At 35.9% G+C, this 13,175-nt stretch overlaps 1 protein-coding gene across 1 annotated transcript; it reads right to left on the minus strand.

Annotated features, from left to right (window-relative positions):
• Positions 1-321: 321 nt before the first annotated feature.
• LOC110658515 (AT-hook motif nuclear-localized protein 5) lies at positions 322-6,248 on the minus strand. The gene is made up of 5 exons (XM_058153670.1): positions 5,080-6,248; positions 4,431-4,498; positions 3,804-3,935; positions 1,260-1,418; positions 322-756 (listed from the first exon to the last, which is right to left on the minus strand). Exons 1-5 carry the CDS (start codon positions 5,525-5,527, stop codon positions 520-522), a joined length of 1,044 nt encoding a protein of 347 aa, XP_058009653.1. The 5' UTR covers positions 5,528-6,248; the 3' UTR covers positions 322-519.
• Positions 6,249-13,175: the final 6,927 nt, after the last annotated feature.

The following is a 13,175-nucleotide window of genomic DNA, read 5'->3' on the forward strand; positions in this document are numbered from 1 at the left end:
TTTTTGAATCAAACCAATTCAGTTCCTACTTCACCGCTTCAAATTAACAATTCCAAAAATTCCAATTCAGGTTCGAAGAGGACAGACCGAAACCAATCCCCTTATACCCCGATTCTGGGCCAATTCATGAACCAAAACCATTGACCCCATCCCGTCCCGAATTTAACTCAGTCCAATTCACCGTTGAAACCAACTGATAGCCGGTTCTAATAACAGTTATGGTAGCATAGTAGTAGGACGATGGTTATTGTATTGACCACAGGTCCAATGATCAACAGGCCATCCTGGCACAGTGATCATACTTTGCGACTACCAGAAAAATTTTCAACGAGTTTCAATTGTAAGTTTGCAGTCTTAAAATGATGACTTCTGTTACAAACTACGTTAGCACAATCACAATGGACATGGCCATTTAGCAAGGAGACAAGGTGGAACCCAAATTGTTCAAAATTATCACCAGATTCAGTACATATACAACAACATATGTACAAAAATTTTGCCACATGTCTGTTGCAGCAGTCATCCTTGCGTCAAGTCAATATCAGTGTGTGGGTTTCTCAGGTCACCTGATCGTGAAACCGGCCAAACGTTCATTGGAGAGGCAGTGAAATTTTGCGGTAGATTCATAGTGATAGCAGATTTTGGGGCAGCTGACTTATCACCAGGCTGGGATGTGGAGTCTTTATTAAGTCTCGGGCGGCCAACCTGTTTATCCTTGCTCTTAGAACCTCCATGCACAAAACTACACACCACCACCTGCAGCAAGCAATATCATTCTATTTACTGGAGCCCACCCATGCGCAGACTAATAAATATGCATGAAACTTGATTCTCTACCAGTATCACTAAATTTATTCGTGTCACCTGTGTCACGAAGTGACAATTAGTTTCAAGTATTATCCATGGGTACCAACGCATAGGACGGCCACAACTCACATGCATTAAACTAGTACCAATTCTTTCTTATAATAAACATTAATTAAACATTTGATATCATACGATAAGTTATACCTTTAAGCCATAGATATCAGTAAAAAAATATAATTGAATCTCATAGTCCTAACACAATACTAGATCACAGGGTACTTTTCTAAAACTTTTCCCTTGCATAAACGCTATCACATAATGCATGTTAATAAGCAGTTGTTCATGGTTTTTCAATTTTACATGATATTAAAAATAGTGTGCAATTGTGTTGCTGTGGATAAATTGACAAGTTGTCAAAAGTTTAAAAAAATATAAAAAAATAAAATAGGTACCTGAACTGGCCCTGCTGCAATAAGCATTCCAATTGCACCACCAATGACATGACCATCAGGACTAGAAAAAGAAGCACTAATACCACCAGTTCGATCACGAGGGCCACCATCTTCAGAAACCAAGAACGAACCAGACAAGCATAGTATCTCAAATCGGCCCTATACAAGTAAAATATACAATATAAGTTCCCTCTTAACCGCTCAAGAGATTGTTATCAAAATAATAATGCCTAGGCTAAAGTGATGGGAGAGTGAATTGATAATCCAAAAATTGAGGTTTTGAAGCAGTTACGCAGGTTAAAGCACATAACAAAAACAGGTTTGGCATTTGCTTGCAATGCAGCTTCTTGTGTCTTGTCATAATAGTCCATTTCTGTTTTTATCTTTTAATAAATGAAACTGAATGAGGATGAACAAGAAAGGGAAGCAAGTCAGAATACACAAGCCTATGTGTGGTTAAGTTGTTTAGGAAATCAAGAAGGGACATGGCAATAAATTCTTCAGAGAAACATGGGGAATCCAATCTCAAGTACAGCCTTCCATGAAACACAACTGGCATAGTACAAAACAACAAAAACTTAAAAAAAAATTAAAAAGAAAAAGAAAAAAGAAGGCGAGAATCAGGGTAAGCTCAAGTTTGATCTCAAAGGTTCCATGGATTAAAGACTCAAGTAAAGTATATTCCTTCCATTCCCAATACCAACCCGAGCTACACAATAGCAACTAATCTCTTACTGAAATAAACCAATTAATAGAAACTAGCCCTACCATTTCCCTAGGCAAGGTGCACTGCCTGAGTTGTGTCTACCAAGGCCAAAATTGGAACATGCAGCTTTATAACTAAGATAAACCAGGGAAAAACAATTATTTAACCAACCCCATTTCAGATCATCAACCTAAGCATCATCCCACTTGCTGTCTTTTCAAAGGGTCAATGATCACCATCAAAATTCATCATTTTCCCCTTCAAACCCACTTAAATTCACTACGTCATTCTTGAAACTCACCCAAACAGTTAATCAAACCATAAATTTATCACAAAGTCACAAACAACTCAAGCCAACAATTGTCAGAAGATGAAGCCACTTTCAATCACTATTTTCAGCACAAATAATTGGGTTAATTTCACTCGTGATCATTTAAAATGTCACTAAAATTCAGTTGGTATTCAGTTGGTCATTGAATTTCAAATTATATTAGCGAAATTACTTAAAAAGTTAAAACTTTGATTCTTTTCAATGAGGTCACTATTACTAAATGTTTGTACAAATTTAGCCAAATTATATATGTAAGTAAATAACACAAAGCTTATCCCAAAGAGCTCAATTAGAAAATTTTCAATCGGTCATCATGTCAAAAATCTGGCTAAAATTCTAGCAAAAGCGTTCTTATCGAAATAAAATTACAGTAGGGAGACTTTGTTGATACAAATTGAATTTGATACGCTGAAATCCACAATAAGTTCCATCACCATGGGTGAAATTAAGCCCATATAATTAATCATGAACTTCAAACATTAAACGAGAGCTCACTTCAGCTGAATCATGTCAATGACAGATGCCCATCCTCAATAAAGAGTGACATAGAAATGTCGCAATAAGCTCATTCACTCAAAGTATAGCTCTATGCTCTTTATCATGCTCTCAAAACCCAAATCCAATAATGAATCTGACTCTCAACTTTCCTAAAAAGACTATACGTCAATCCAAAGTCATGCCTTACGATATCACATTCTTGTGATACAAAATCCTATTATGTTCCATCTTGACACCATATCACTCAATATTCTGGTATACACATCAAAAATTTATCCTGAATATTGCAGATACATTGGTTGCATACAGCCAAACAAATTCTGCATGTTTGTGACATCATCCTATGTGCATGCATTCACATGTGAAGCAAGTAATAACACTCTATATTGCAAATAGAATTTGAGATCAACATTGACATCTACATTTTGTGGTACAAATTGATGTTCCATATTAAAGACATTGACATTAGAATCATTGTCCAGAACCCACATCTAATCCATCTTGTTGCAATACAGTGTTCCACTTGAGCTACAAATTACAGTATTTAATTGCACCCTAATTTATTAGACACCATTCTTTTTTTTCCCATGCATTAATTGTACGTCTGTTCAGCTCAGGAACTACCTTTAACTGATTCCATTCATGTAAAGGTTCTCGATGCACCAATTGAGCCAGAATGCCATATAACAAGTGTTACATTGATTAGACATAGCTCAAGCACCACCATTATTTTAACAACTAAAGAACTACACAACAATATTACCAAGCTAGATAAGCATAGATGCTCAACCACAATAGACAATAGTGCATATGGAATATGAGATCAAATAAGTAAAAAAAAAAATCAACTAATCTACAATCTTGGACGTGCAAGGTTCCCCATGAATTATCTCTAGGCAAAAAAAGAGTGAATTATATCTCAATTTCAGATATAAAAACAGGGAAGATAACTAATTGAAATGCAATAGTTTCATGAAAAGAACAAAAAAAGCTATTAGATTTCTTTAACCTCAAATGTGACAGCAGGCCCTGAAGATGCTGGCTGACGCAAGGTTACTGAAGAAACTGTACCAGATCCAGACAAGACGCAAACTGCTCTTGGCCTCTGTTGAGCAAATGACAGTATTTTTGCAACAATATCCTGCCAAGGGAAAAGTTGAAAATCAACATCCTTTTGGAAAATGATCCAAGTGCATATGCGCAGAAGCATGTCCAAGAGTTTGCATGCATAAATGTACCCAGCTACCTACTTAGATATGCATTTTCCTATCTGAAACATCTATTTACTTAACAATTTTAGTTGCAATCAACCAAGTAACAGGAAACCACATCTTAAAGTATTTCAGAAACCATAATGTGAATGTGAAGGCAGGTAAAGCACAAGTCTAACTGTCATAGCATTACTTTTTCCCCTCCAAAATTGAAGAGAACAACCCATGAAGTCAATTCCTACCATGTGGAACAAACTACCAAATTCTGAAAAGCAAAAAAATGGGGCCTGAAAATGTGTTTGCAAAGGTGAACCTTTTAACTTCATATTGTATCTATTGCAGGTCACTGAACGTACATGTTTACAAATGAACACGAACTTTACCTCAAAAAGTCACAGCATTGTAGTCAAAGTACAATATCATACCTCTCCTGCTCCAATGCATATCACATGCGGTGAAAAGGCTAGTCCAGCAGAACTATTCATCCAGTCACCTATCAAAATCAATTAAGCACTTAAGATGTTTAAAAAAAAAATATCTGAGACCTCATGTCTATTTAAGGGGGAAAAGGTCAAATCAAATTGTCAACAACTACAGAATTGCATGAAAAATCAGTCACTTGCTCCCCCTTCCTGTATATCCACACTAAGCGATTAAAAGAAGAGATTGAAGTCAAGTTTACATTTAACATCATCATTTCAATTAAGTTTTTTTTTTTTTACCAAATTCTGTTCTACTTTTATAGTAATTCATGGATCCATCATTAAACCAAGAGGAAGTTGGTATGAATTAACATCTGGCGTTCAAAAAAAGGAGCACTGGAAACAACGTTGAGGAATGCTCTCAAGAAATTATGACAACAGTAGCAATAAATTGAAAATCAAAAACTAAATAGTCAATAGAACATACAATGACTTCTAGAATACAACACATCACCACTTAATTGGACATGTGCAATTTCAAATACAGAAGATGTATAGCAGCTCATGAGCAGCAAAATAATATACATTTCACCAACTTCTTATTAAACACCGCACAAAGTTGAACATATCAAATTCCAAATGAAATGCTTACCAAGAAGAGCCAATTGCTGCTTCCTCCCAGTCCCAGGTGGACGCCCTCTGGCCCGTTTAGGGGTCAATGGATCCTGCCCTGAAGAAGGCTTAGGCTTTACTGGCATTGGAGACAATCCGAGAGAAACTTGCCCATCAGGAGCATATTTCCGGGGCCTCCCTCGCTTCTTCTTCACTGGTTCACCCACTGGCACCCCAGAGGGCACAGCGATGTTAATGCCATGACCGAAATTGGCATTTGATGGCTCTATTGAAAACGCTGGGCCAAATGAACCTGGCCTGGCATTTGATTGAGCTGCTAGATTGGGGTTTGACAAGGGTCTGAACCCAGGTGGGGTATGTAATGCACCAGTTTGAGATCCAGACCCAGACCCACCAATCCCACCTCCTCTATGAATGAAATATGGTGCTGACCCACTAGCTAATGCCATGGCTTCTCTTCCATCCATGCATTTAATGAGAGCTACAGTGCAAGATTACAATAGCAATACTTCACCCCTTTTCTTCTTCCCCTCTTCCTGGTTTGGCTAAAACTTGTGTCTTTAGACCCTTTAAGCCTAACTTCTAAACTGAATCATGGGTTACAAAAACTAAACAAAGTATAGAGCCAAAGGGGAAGTTCATGAAAAAGGTTTTGCAAGGGTTTTCCCTAAATAGAGGAAAAGCTATAAAAACAAGAAGAATTTCATATCTTTCATTTAAGACTGACAAGAGACAAGGAAATGAAAGCCCTAAATCTCCAAAATATGAACATAGGATTTTCAGAAAAAGGGTTTTACAGGGGTTTTTGTGTTTGAATAGAGGATCAAAACAACTCAACAAGAAATTCAACCTAAACCCACTAAAATAAAGACAGAAAATGATGTTAAACAGCTAGCAGTTTCACCTTCAGCATCCAACAAAAGAAGTTGTTTTGAGAACAAATGTGAAGGAGAATACAAAAAAAGGACAGCTACACAAAACCAGTAAGCTTAACAACCTAAAACTATGCCATAACACCTCAAAATGAAAAGAAAATAAAACCCCAGATTATTTTGAAATCTAGGGTTTTGAGAAGAAAATTCCAGGAGCAGCTGGAAAAGAAAAAGAAAGCATAGAAAAGACAAGCGGAGAGAGAGAGAGAGAGAATGAAAATATGCAAATGCGAGCTTTTGAATTAAAGGTTCCAAGTAAAGACCTTTCTTTTTGTTTCTTTATTGTTCAGTAGCCAGGAAGGTGTGTGAGCGTACGAGTTGCAAGTATTTTGACTAAAGAGTGGGAGCGAGTGACCCTTTGACAGCGTGGTGGCCTACAATGTACCAAAAGTACTCAGCCCTATACTAGATGTCCGTATCACATATTTTACCATGTCTTAGGGCAGCGAGCCCTTTTATTTTCATTTATATTTTTTTTTTTTCTTCTTCTCTACAGCTTCAACTTGGGTTCCATCTGATTCTTGAGCTTGCTTCAGTTATGCTCTCTCTATTTTCATGTAAATTATGAGAGAGCGAAGGATGGGAGAAACGAACAAAACAATGCTCTAACAAGGAAAGGTGTAGAAATAAAAATATGGCTATAATTTTTACTTAAAAATATGATAATATTTTAATTTTAAAAATGATAAATTATTATTTAATTTTTAAAATTTGATAAAAATATGATTATATATATATATAATTAAAATTGAATAATTAAATAAATGTTCCCACTACATAAAAATCTTTAACTCCAATACCATATTAATGCTATATATAAATTTAATTTTTAAAAATAATTAATTATACTCATTATTTATATATTTTTAAGTTAAAAAATATCATGATAAATTATAATTAAATTAAAAATTTTAAAATATCAATATTATAAAAATTTATTAAATAAATGATGAAATATTAAAAAATTCAAATGTTTCACATTATCTATATTATAATGAAGTAACAAAAACTATTTGAAGGGATCAATAATTAAAATAAAATAAATTGTTCATTAATAAAATAATTTCTGATGTGATGAAATTAATAATTTTAATTATTTTTAATTTTTAATTTAATAAATTAAAATTTACAAATTACATTCTAAAATTTTGAACATAATTAATATTTAATCTACAAAATAACTATTAATTATAAAATCCACCATTAAATAATAGTTGAAATTTTATAAAATTAATTATTAATAAATCTTAATTTTTTAATTGTTTTAAATTGTATTTGTGTTTTAATTTAATTATTAATTATAAGGAAAGAAAATGAAGACTCTGGACGCTATAGCGTCAAAACGGGAGGTTCCCCTCCCTCCCCTGTTTCGGTCCAGCTTTCGCCGTCCTTGTTGACCTTCTCCGGCCAGCATAGGGAGTGTATAGATCTCTTGGGAACAATTTGATTCCATGATGTGGCTGCGTGTTCCCTCCAATACCATAAAGTGAAGCATCTTAGCATATAGAAATGGTTGCCAAATGGGTTGATCCATGAACTCAATTTCTGCGGCCATGGTGTCCATCCCGCAGAGCATTTGATTAATTGAATTGAATTTTGAAGTAACTAAACTTTTAATCAATCTTTAAAAATATTAATAGAATCGGGTTAAAATTAATAAAAATTTAAAGTTAATTAATAATATTTGATGATTATTGATTATAACTAAATTAATTAAAAATATATATAATATATTATCAATTAATTATTAATAAAAAAAATATTTTAAATCACTTTTTATATGGTGCGCGGTATTAGTTTTGATTAAGAGTCTATGTAAAAATTAGAATAAAATCTAAATTTTAATACGATTGTCGTTTAGTTTTTCATTATTTAGATTTTGTGCTCAGTATGATTCTTAGTTTTTTAATTTTGATTCTGCTTGATACATTTCTAAATTCTCATTTTTGAAATAATTTTATATAATTATTTTCATAAAAAGTTATACTTGAATTAATATTTAAGTTTTGAGGTAGTTAGTAATGCATAATATATTTTTTAATTATTTTTAAATTATATAATTTTTAATTATAAGATACATATATAATTTAAGGTTAAACATATTATACAATATAGTAGTATAAATATATCATATAATATATATATTAGCTATTTATTAATTATATAATCTTTAACTACAAGATACTAATATATTTATGAATTAAGTACACTTATAATTAATAATTATAAGATAATTTAATATATTTATAACTAAAATTATTAAAAAAAATAAAGAAATGAAATGTAATATAAGTTTGTATTTACTTCATATATATATATATATATATATAATTTCTATTTTCAATTTGGTTCTAGTTCAATACAGTTCTAATTTATTTTTGGTATAGTTTTGATTTAATTTTTAGTAAAGATCAAAATAAAAAAATAAGTTTAGTTTGATACAGTTTTTCAGTTTGGTTCGAGACTCCAAAAATAGTGTACAGTCTTAAATTTTTATTATAAAAATAATAAATTATAAATACTCTCTCCATTCCATTTCAAAATTTTTTAAGATTTTTTTATAAAAATTAAAGAAATAATTAGATTTTTTTTTCAAAAATTAAAAAAAATAATTAGATAATCTCATTTTATAAGATAATACTAATAATGGCCTTAAATACTCTTACAAAAATTTAAAAAATAATTATATAATTTTTAACTATAAGAAACATATATAATTTAGAGTTAAGAATATTATATATAAAATAGTACAAATATATCATATAATGTAACACCCCTAATTTTTAAATTTATTATTTTTGAGTAAATATTGACATTTTATTTGAAATTTTTTGGATTTTGGAAATCGGGTTCGATTTTCCGAAAATATAAAATTTTGATGATTTTTAAAAATTAATTTAAAGACCACGTGGCAAAACTAAAAATATATTTGGAGTCTACGAATTTTTTTGAGTTTTCTGAAATTTTTTTGAAATTTTTGGACCTCGTTTTCGGTCACAAGGCAGAGTAAAAAATTCAAAATTTTGTATCCTGAATCGAACCGGCCGAATCAAACTGGACCGGATCGGACCGACCAAATCGGGCCGACTCCTTTTTCTTCTTTTTCTCCTCTTCCCGCGCGCGTTCTCCTCCTCTTTCTCTCCCATTTTCTCTCTCCTCTCACCTCCCTTCGCCGGTCAGCCGCCTCCCCAGCCAACCCAGCTCGCCGACCGTCGCCTGGAACTCCGGGAATCGTCGCGCAAAGCAACGCAAAACGCAGCTCACCGCTTCGTCTTCCCGGCTGAAATCCAGCCGATCCGGCCACCATTTGGGCTGGATCTTGTGTCAAACACTATCTACACCTCGAGAGCTTTCCATAGACACCAAGAACACTAAAATCAATCGAGCGGTTTGTTCAATTTTTGTCCAGGAAATTTTAGCCCATTTTGACTTTTGGGCTAGATTTCTCACAAATCGTAAACTCCACGAGAAAACCGAGAGTACCAAAGCGGTCCACTCGTTGAGAGCTTCGCGGGAATATAAATTTCAAAATTTTCCGACACCGTTTTTCGATGGATCCCACGAAACTTCGTAGTATTTTTTTGAATATTAAATGAGTTTAGAAAATTTCGTAAAATTTATGTACTAACCCCCGTGTTGTGGGCTTCGTGTAGGTATCTTCAATTCGGGAAAATTAGACAGTTGTCCGGGTCTGTGAATTTTCAGCCAGACAGACCTGCTACCGAAAAGGTCTCCGAATTAGATCGAGATTTTGGCTACCCCACCATTGTCAAACGTCCTGAGTGCGTCCCCAAAGTCGGAATCGGCATAGGTAAACCTGAACCTTACTTTTTCGTAATTTTCTAGTACTTAAATAGGATTAAAAATCCATAAAATACTTGTGGTAGCTCATAAAATTATGATTCTTTTTGCAATAGCCTAATAATATTGCTAAGGACCTCGGGAGAAAGTTTTAGAATTTTTAGAGCTTATTTGGGTAGTTTTTGCAAAAAAATCAATTATAAGGACTAAACTGTAAATTTACATATTGTGATTGAGGACTGTTTGGATGGGCCCAGGAGGGGCTGTGTGATGTGATTGAGTTGTGAGTGTATGATTTGTGAATATAGAAGTGTGTTTTGAGCCCTTTTGCAGGTTGAGTAGGTCCTAGGTATAGAGGAGACTCTGCTGGATTTTCGGCACGATTTAGGACGTATTTGGTATTTTCTTAGTTTGTATTGAGTCAAATTTATTAAATAATTGTAATAAAATTGTCAGGTGAGCCGAGACAGCCTTCTTCCTCCGCCCAGCCGCCACAGTGACCGCTGTCAAGTCTATGAGTAAAATATTAATTTTAATTGTAATTTCGATATTATTATATGTTCAAGCATGCCCATGCATCACTTATATGTATATATCTATGTAGTTAAACTCTAGGCACATTTTGTGTTGCATTCACAACTGTTAAAGTATCATTGATGTTGTTGTGGTAATTTGGAGCAGTGTGCGTGCGTTGGCGTGCGTGTAATGTGGTGTTGGCTATGAATAGGACGGGTAGTCACGGCTTGAGATCTTCACTGGGACCCGGTCCTTCGGGGTAGTCACGGCTTGAGTTCTTCGCTGGGGCCCCGATTTGGTTTATTAAGCGAAAGTCCGGCTTTAGTTCTTCGCTGGCACAGGTTGGATTTAAGAGAGCTGTATAGGGGATCAGCTCCCATATATTATGATTGATATTACTGGGTGTGTAAGTGCTCCAAATTACCTTTTTGTTGTTATGATGTGAAAATATTACTGATGTTGCATTTCACTCTACAGGGTGCATTAGCTTTAGATAGTTATAGAGATTATGGTTAAAATTGATATTTTACTCTCTGAGTCGAACGCATACTCCTGTTCAATATTTTTCCAGGCCACAGGAGGATATTTTTGAGGTTAACCTACTTTTCTCCCTCACAAGTCGTTTATTAATGTTTGTATAAACCTGTTAACTCTAGAATTTTCGCATGTGTTAGAAATATTTATTTGATTTGGGTCTGTAATATAAATTGTTATTTTAGACCTGTAAACTTATTATTCTATGCATGTTGATGGACTGGATGAGGGAGTAAAGCTCCCATTTATTTTATGTTGTTATGAGTATGTGGAGGGTGAGCTGAGCTCCCCAAATGATTATATATTGTGTTTACAGGTCGGGTGAGTCAAAAACTCCCCGTTGAAAGGTCCATTTTATGGCCAGAATCTGTCCGGTTGAATTCTTGAAATTGGGCCTAAATGGGCCTTAGAGTTGGGTTAAGGAATAGTTAGGCTTACTACGGGCCTCGGGGGCTTTAAGCTGGCCCAGGTCCTAGTGCCGGTCTGGCCCATAGGTTGGGTCGTGACAAATATGGTATCAGAGCTTAAACTCCAGATTCATAGGGAAACATTGTCTAAAGTGTTGGGAAGAGTCTAATAGGAGTCACATGCGAAAAATAGGGTCCACATTCGTCTTGCATTATCATCTTTGCTTCTAGTTTCTGCTTATATAATTATGTATAAATATGAGTCTATAGAGTTGCGTAACATGTTGTTTTGAATTTTGTGGGCTAATGCTGCTGAATTTCAGAAAAATGTGTAGAAGCAGGAGAGCTGCCACTGCACCAGAACCAGATGTGCCTGACGAGGTGTCAGCACAGGATGAGGCGCCTGCCCCGAGGAGGTGGGTAGGAGGCCTAGAGCTACTCAAGTAGAAGAGCAGCTGTCACCAGTTCAAGATCAGTCTTTTATGGCACAGGGTCCCATGGACCCAATGGCAGCTACTCTAGCTGGGTTGCAGAGAACCATCGACATGATGGCACAGTATATGGTCCACCCTCCACAGCAGCAGTAGTCTACCATACTAAGAGAGGAGCCTTACAAACAGATAATCAATTTCAAGAAGTTGGTGCCTGGTACTTATGATATGTCAGACGATGCATATCGATTTTTGGATTCCTGCAGACAGGCAGAATCTGATTGGTGATAGAAGACTTATAGAGTGTATGCAGCATGTCATGGGGCCTATGCCTAGACAATGGATGAATGACTATATATTACCTCGGATGGAGGGTTTGTCGTGGACTCAGTTTGTGGAACTGTTCATCAACAGGTTTGTACCAGAAAGTTTCAGAGATTAAAAGCAGTGGGCCTTTGAGGCCTTAAGGCAGAATGGCAGGTCTGTAGATGAATATGCTACAGAATTTTTGGAACTGAATAGGTATGCCCCTACAGTAGTAGCTACAGAAATCATGAAGGTGAAGAGATTCCTAAAGGGGCTTGACAGGAAGTATGCAAACCTAGCCATGATGTCTGATCAGTCTTTTGATGTGGTAGTTGATCGAGCCAGACAGATTGAGATTAGCTATGCTGTGGATGACAGCAGAAGGGCAAAGAAAAATAGAGCAGAGGGTTCTTCAGGTGTTCCCCACATGGGTGCTCCAGATAGTGGTGGCCAGAGTAATTACAGAGGAAGAAGTAGGAACAAAAAGAGTGGTTTTAGACAAAAACCTCAAGGGTTCAGACCAGGGTACGGATCCAGCAGTGGTCACAGTTCGGGGTACAGCAGTTCTGGGTCTAGTTCAGGATCCTCCTTTGCACCTTGTGCACAGTGCGAAAGAGGACATTCAGGAACTTGCATGATGGGTTCAGGAGTATGCTTCAGGTGTGGCCAACCAGGTCACTTTGCTAGGGAATGCCCCGTGTTCAGCGAGCCACAGATGGGGTCACAGGGTTCTGTTGCAAATGTTCCTCGTCAGTTGTATCCTGGTGCTTCCAGCATGGCAGGAAGTCAGTTCAGTGGCCAACAGGGCCGAGGACAAGGGGGACGTGGATTTGGAGGCAGATCAGGAGGTAGAAGTCAGTATCAGAGTTCTGCCACTGAGGGTAGGGGTCAAGCTCGGGTTTTCACCCTGACCCACTAGGAAGCTCAGGCTTCCAATGCAGTTATGGTAGGTATTCTTCTAGTCTATTCCTATGAGGCTCGTGTTTTGATAGATCCGGGTGCTACGCACTCATTTGTCTCCCCTGTGTTTGCCATGAGATTGGGTAGAAACCCTACAACCTTAGAATGTCCTTTGTCTGTAGCTACCTCGCTTAGTGACAACATAGATGTAGATATGGTTTTTTCGGGTAGCCCAGTAATAGTGGATGGAAGGATCCTCCCAGCAGACTTGGTTCCTCTACCAATAAT

Source organism: Hevea brasiliensis, chromosome 9, assembly GCF_030052815.1.
Source record: "Hevea brasiliensis isolate MT/VB/25A 57/8 chromosome 9, ASM3005281v1, whole genome shotgun sequence".
NCBI lineage: Eukaryota > Viridiplantae > Streptophyta > Magnoliopsida > Malpighiales > Euphorbiaceae > Hevea > Hevea brasiliensis.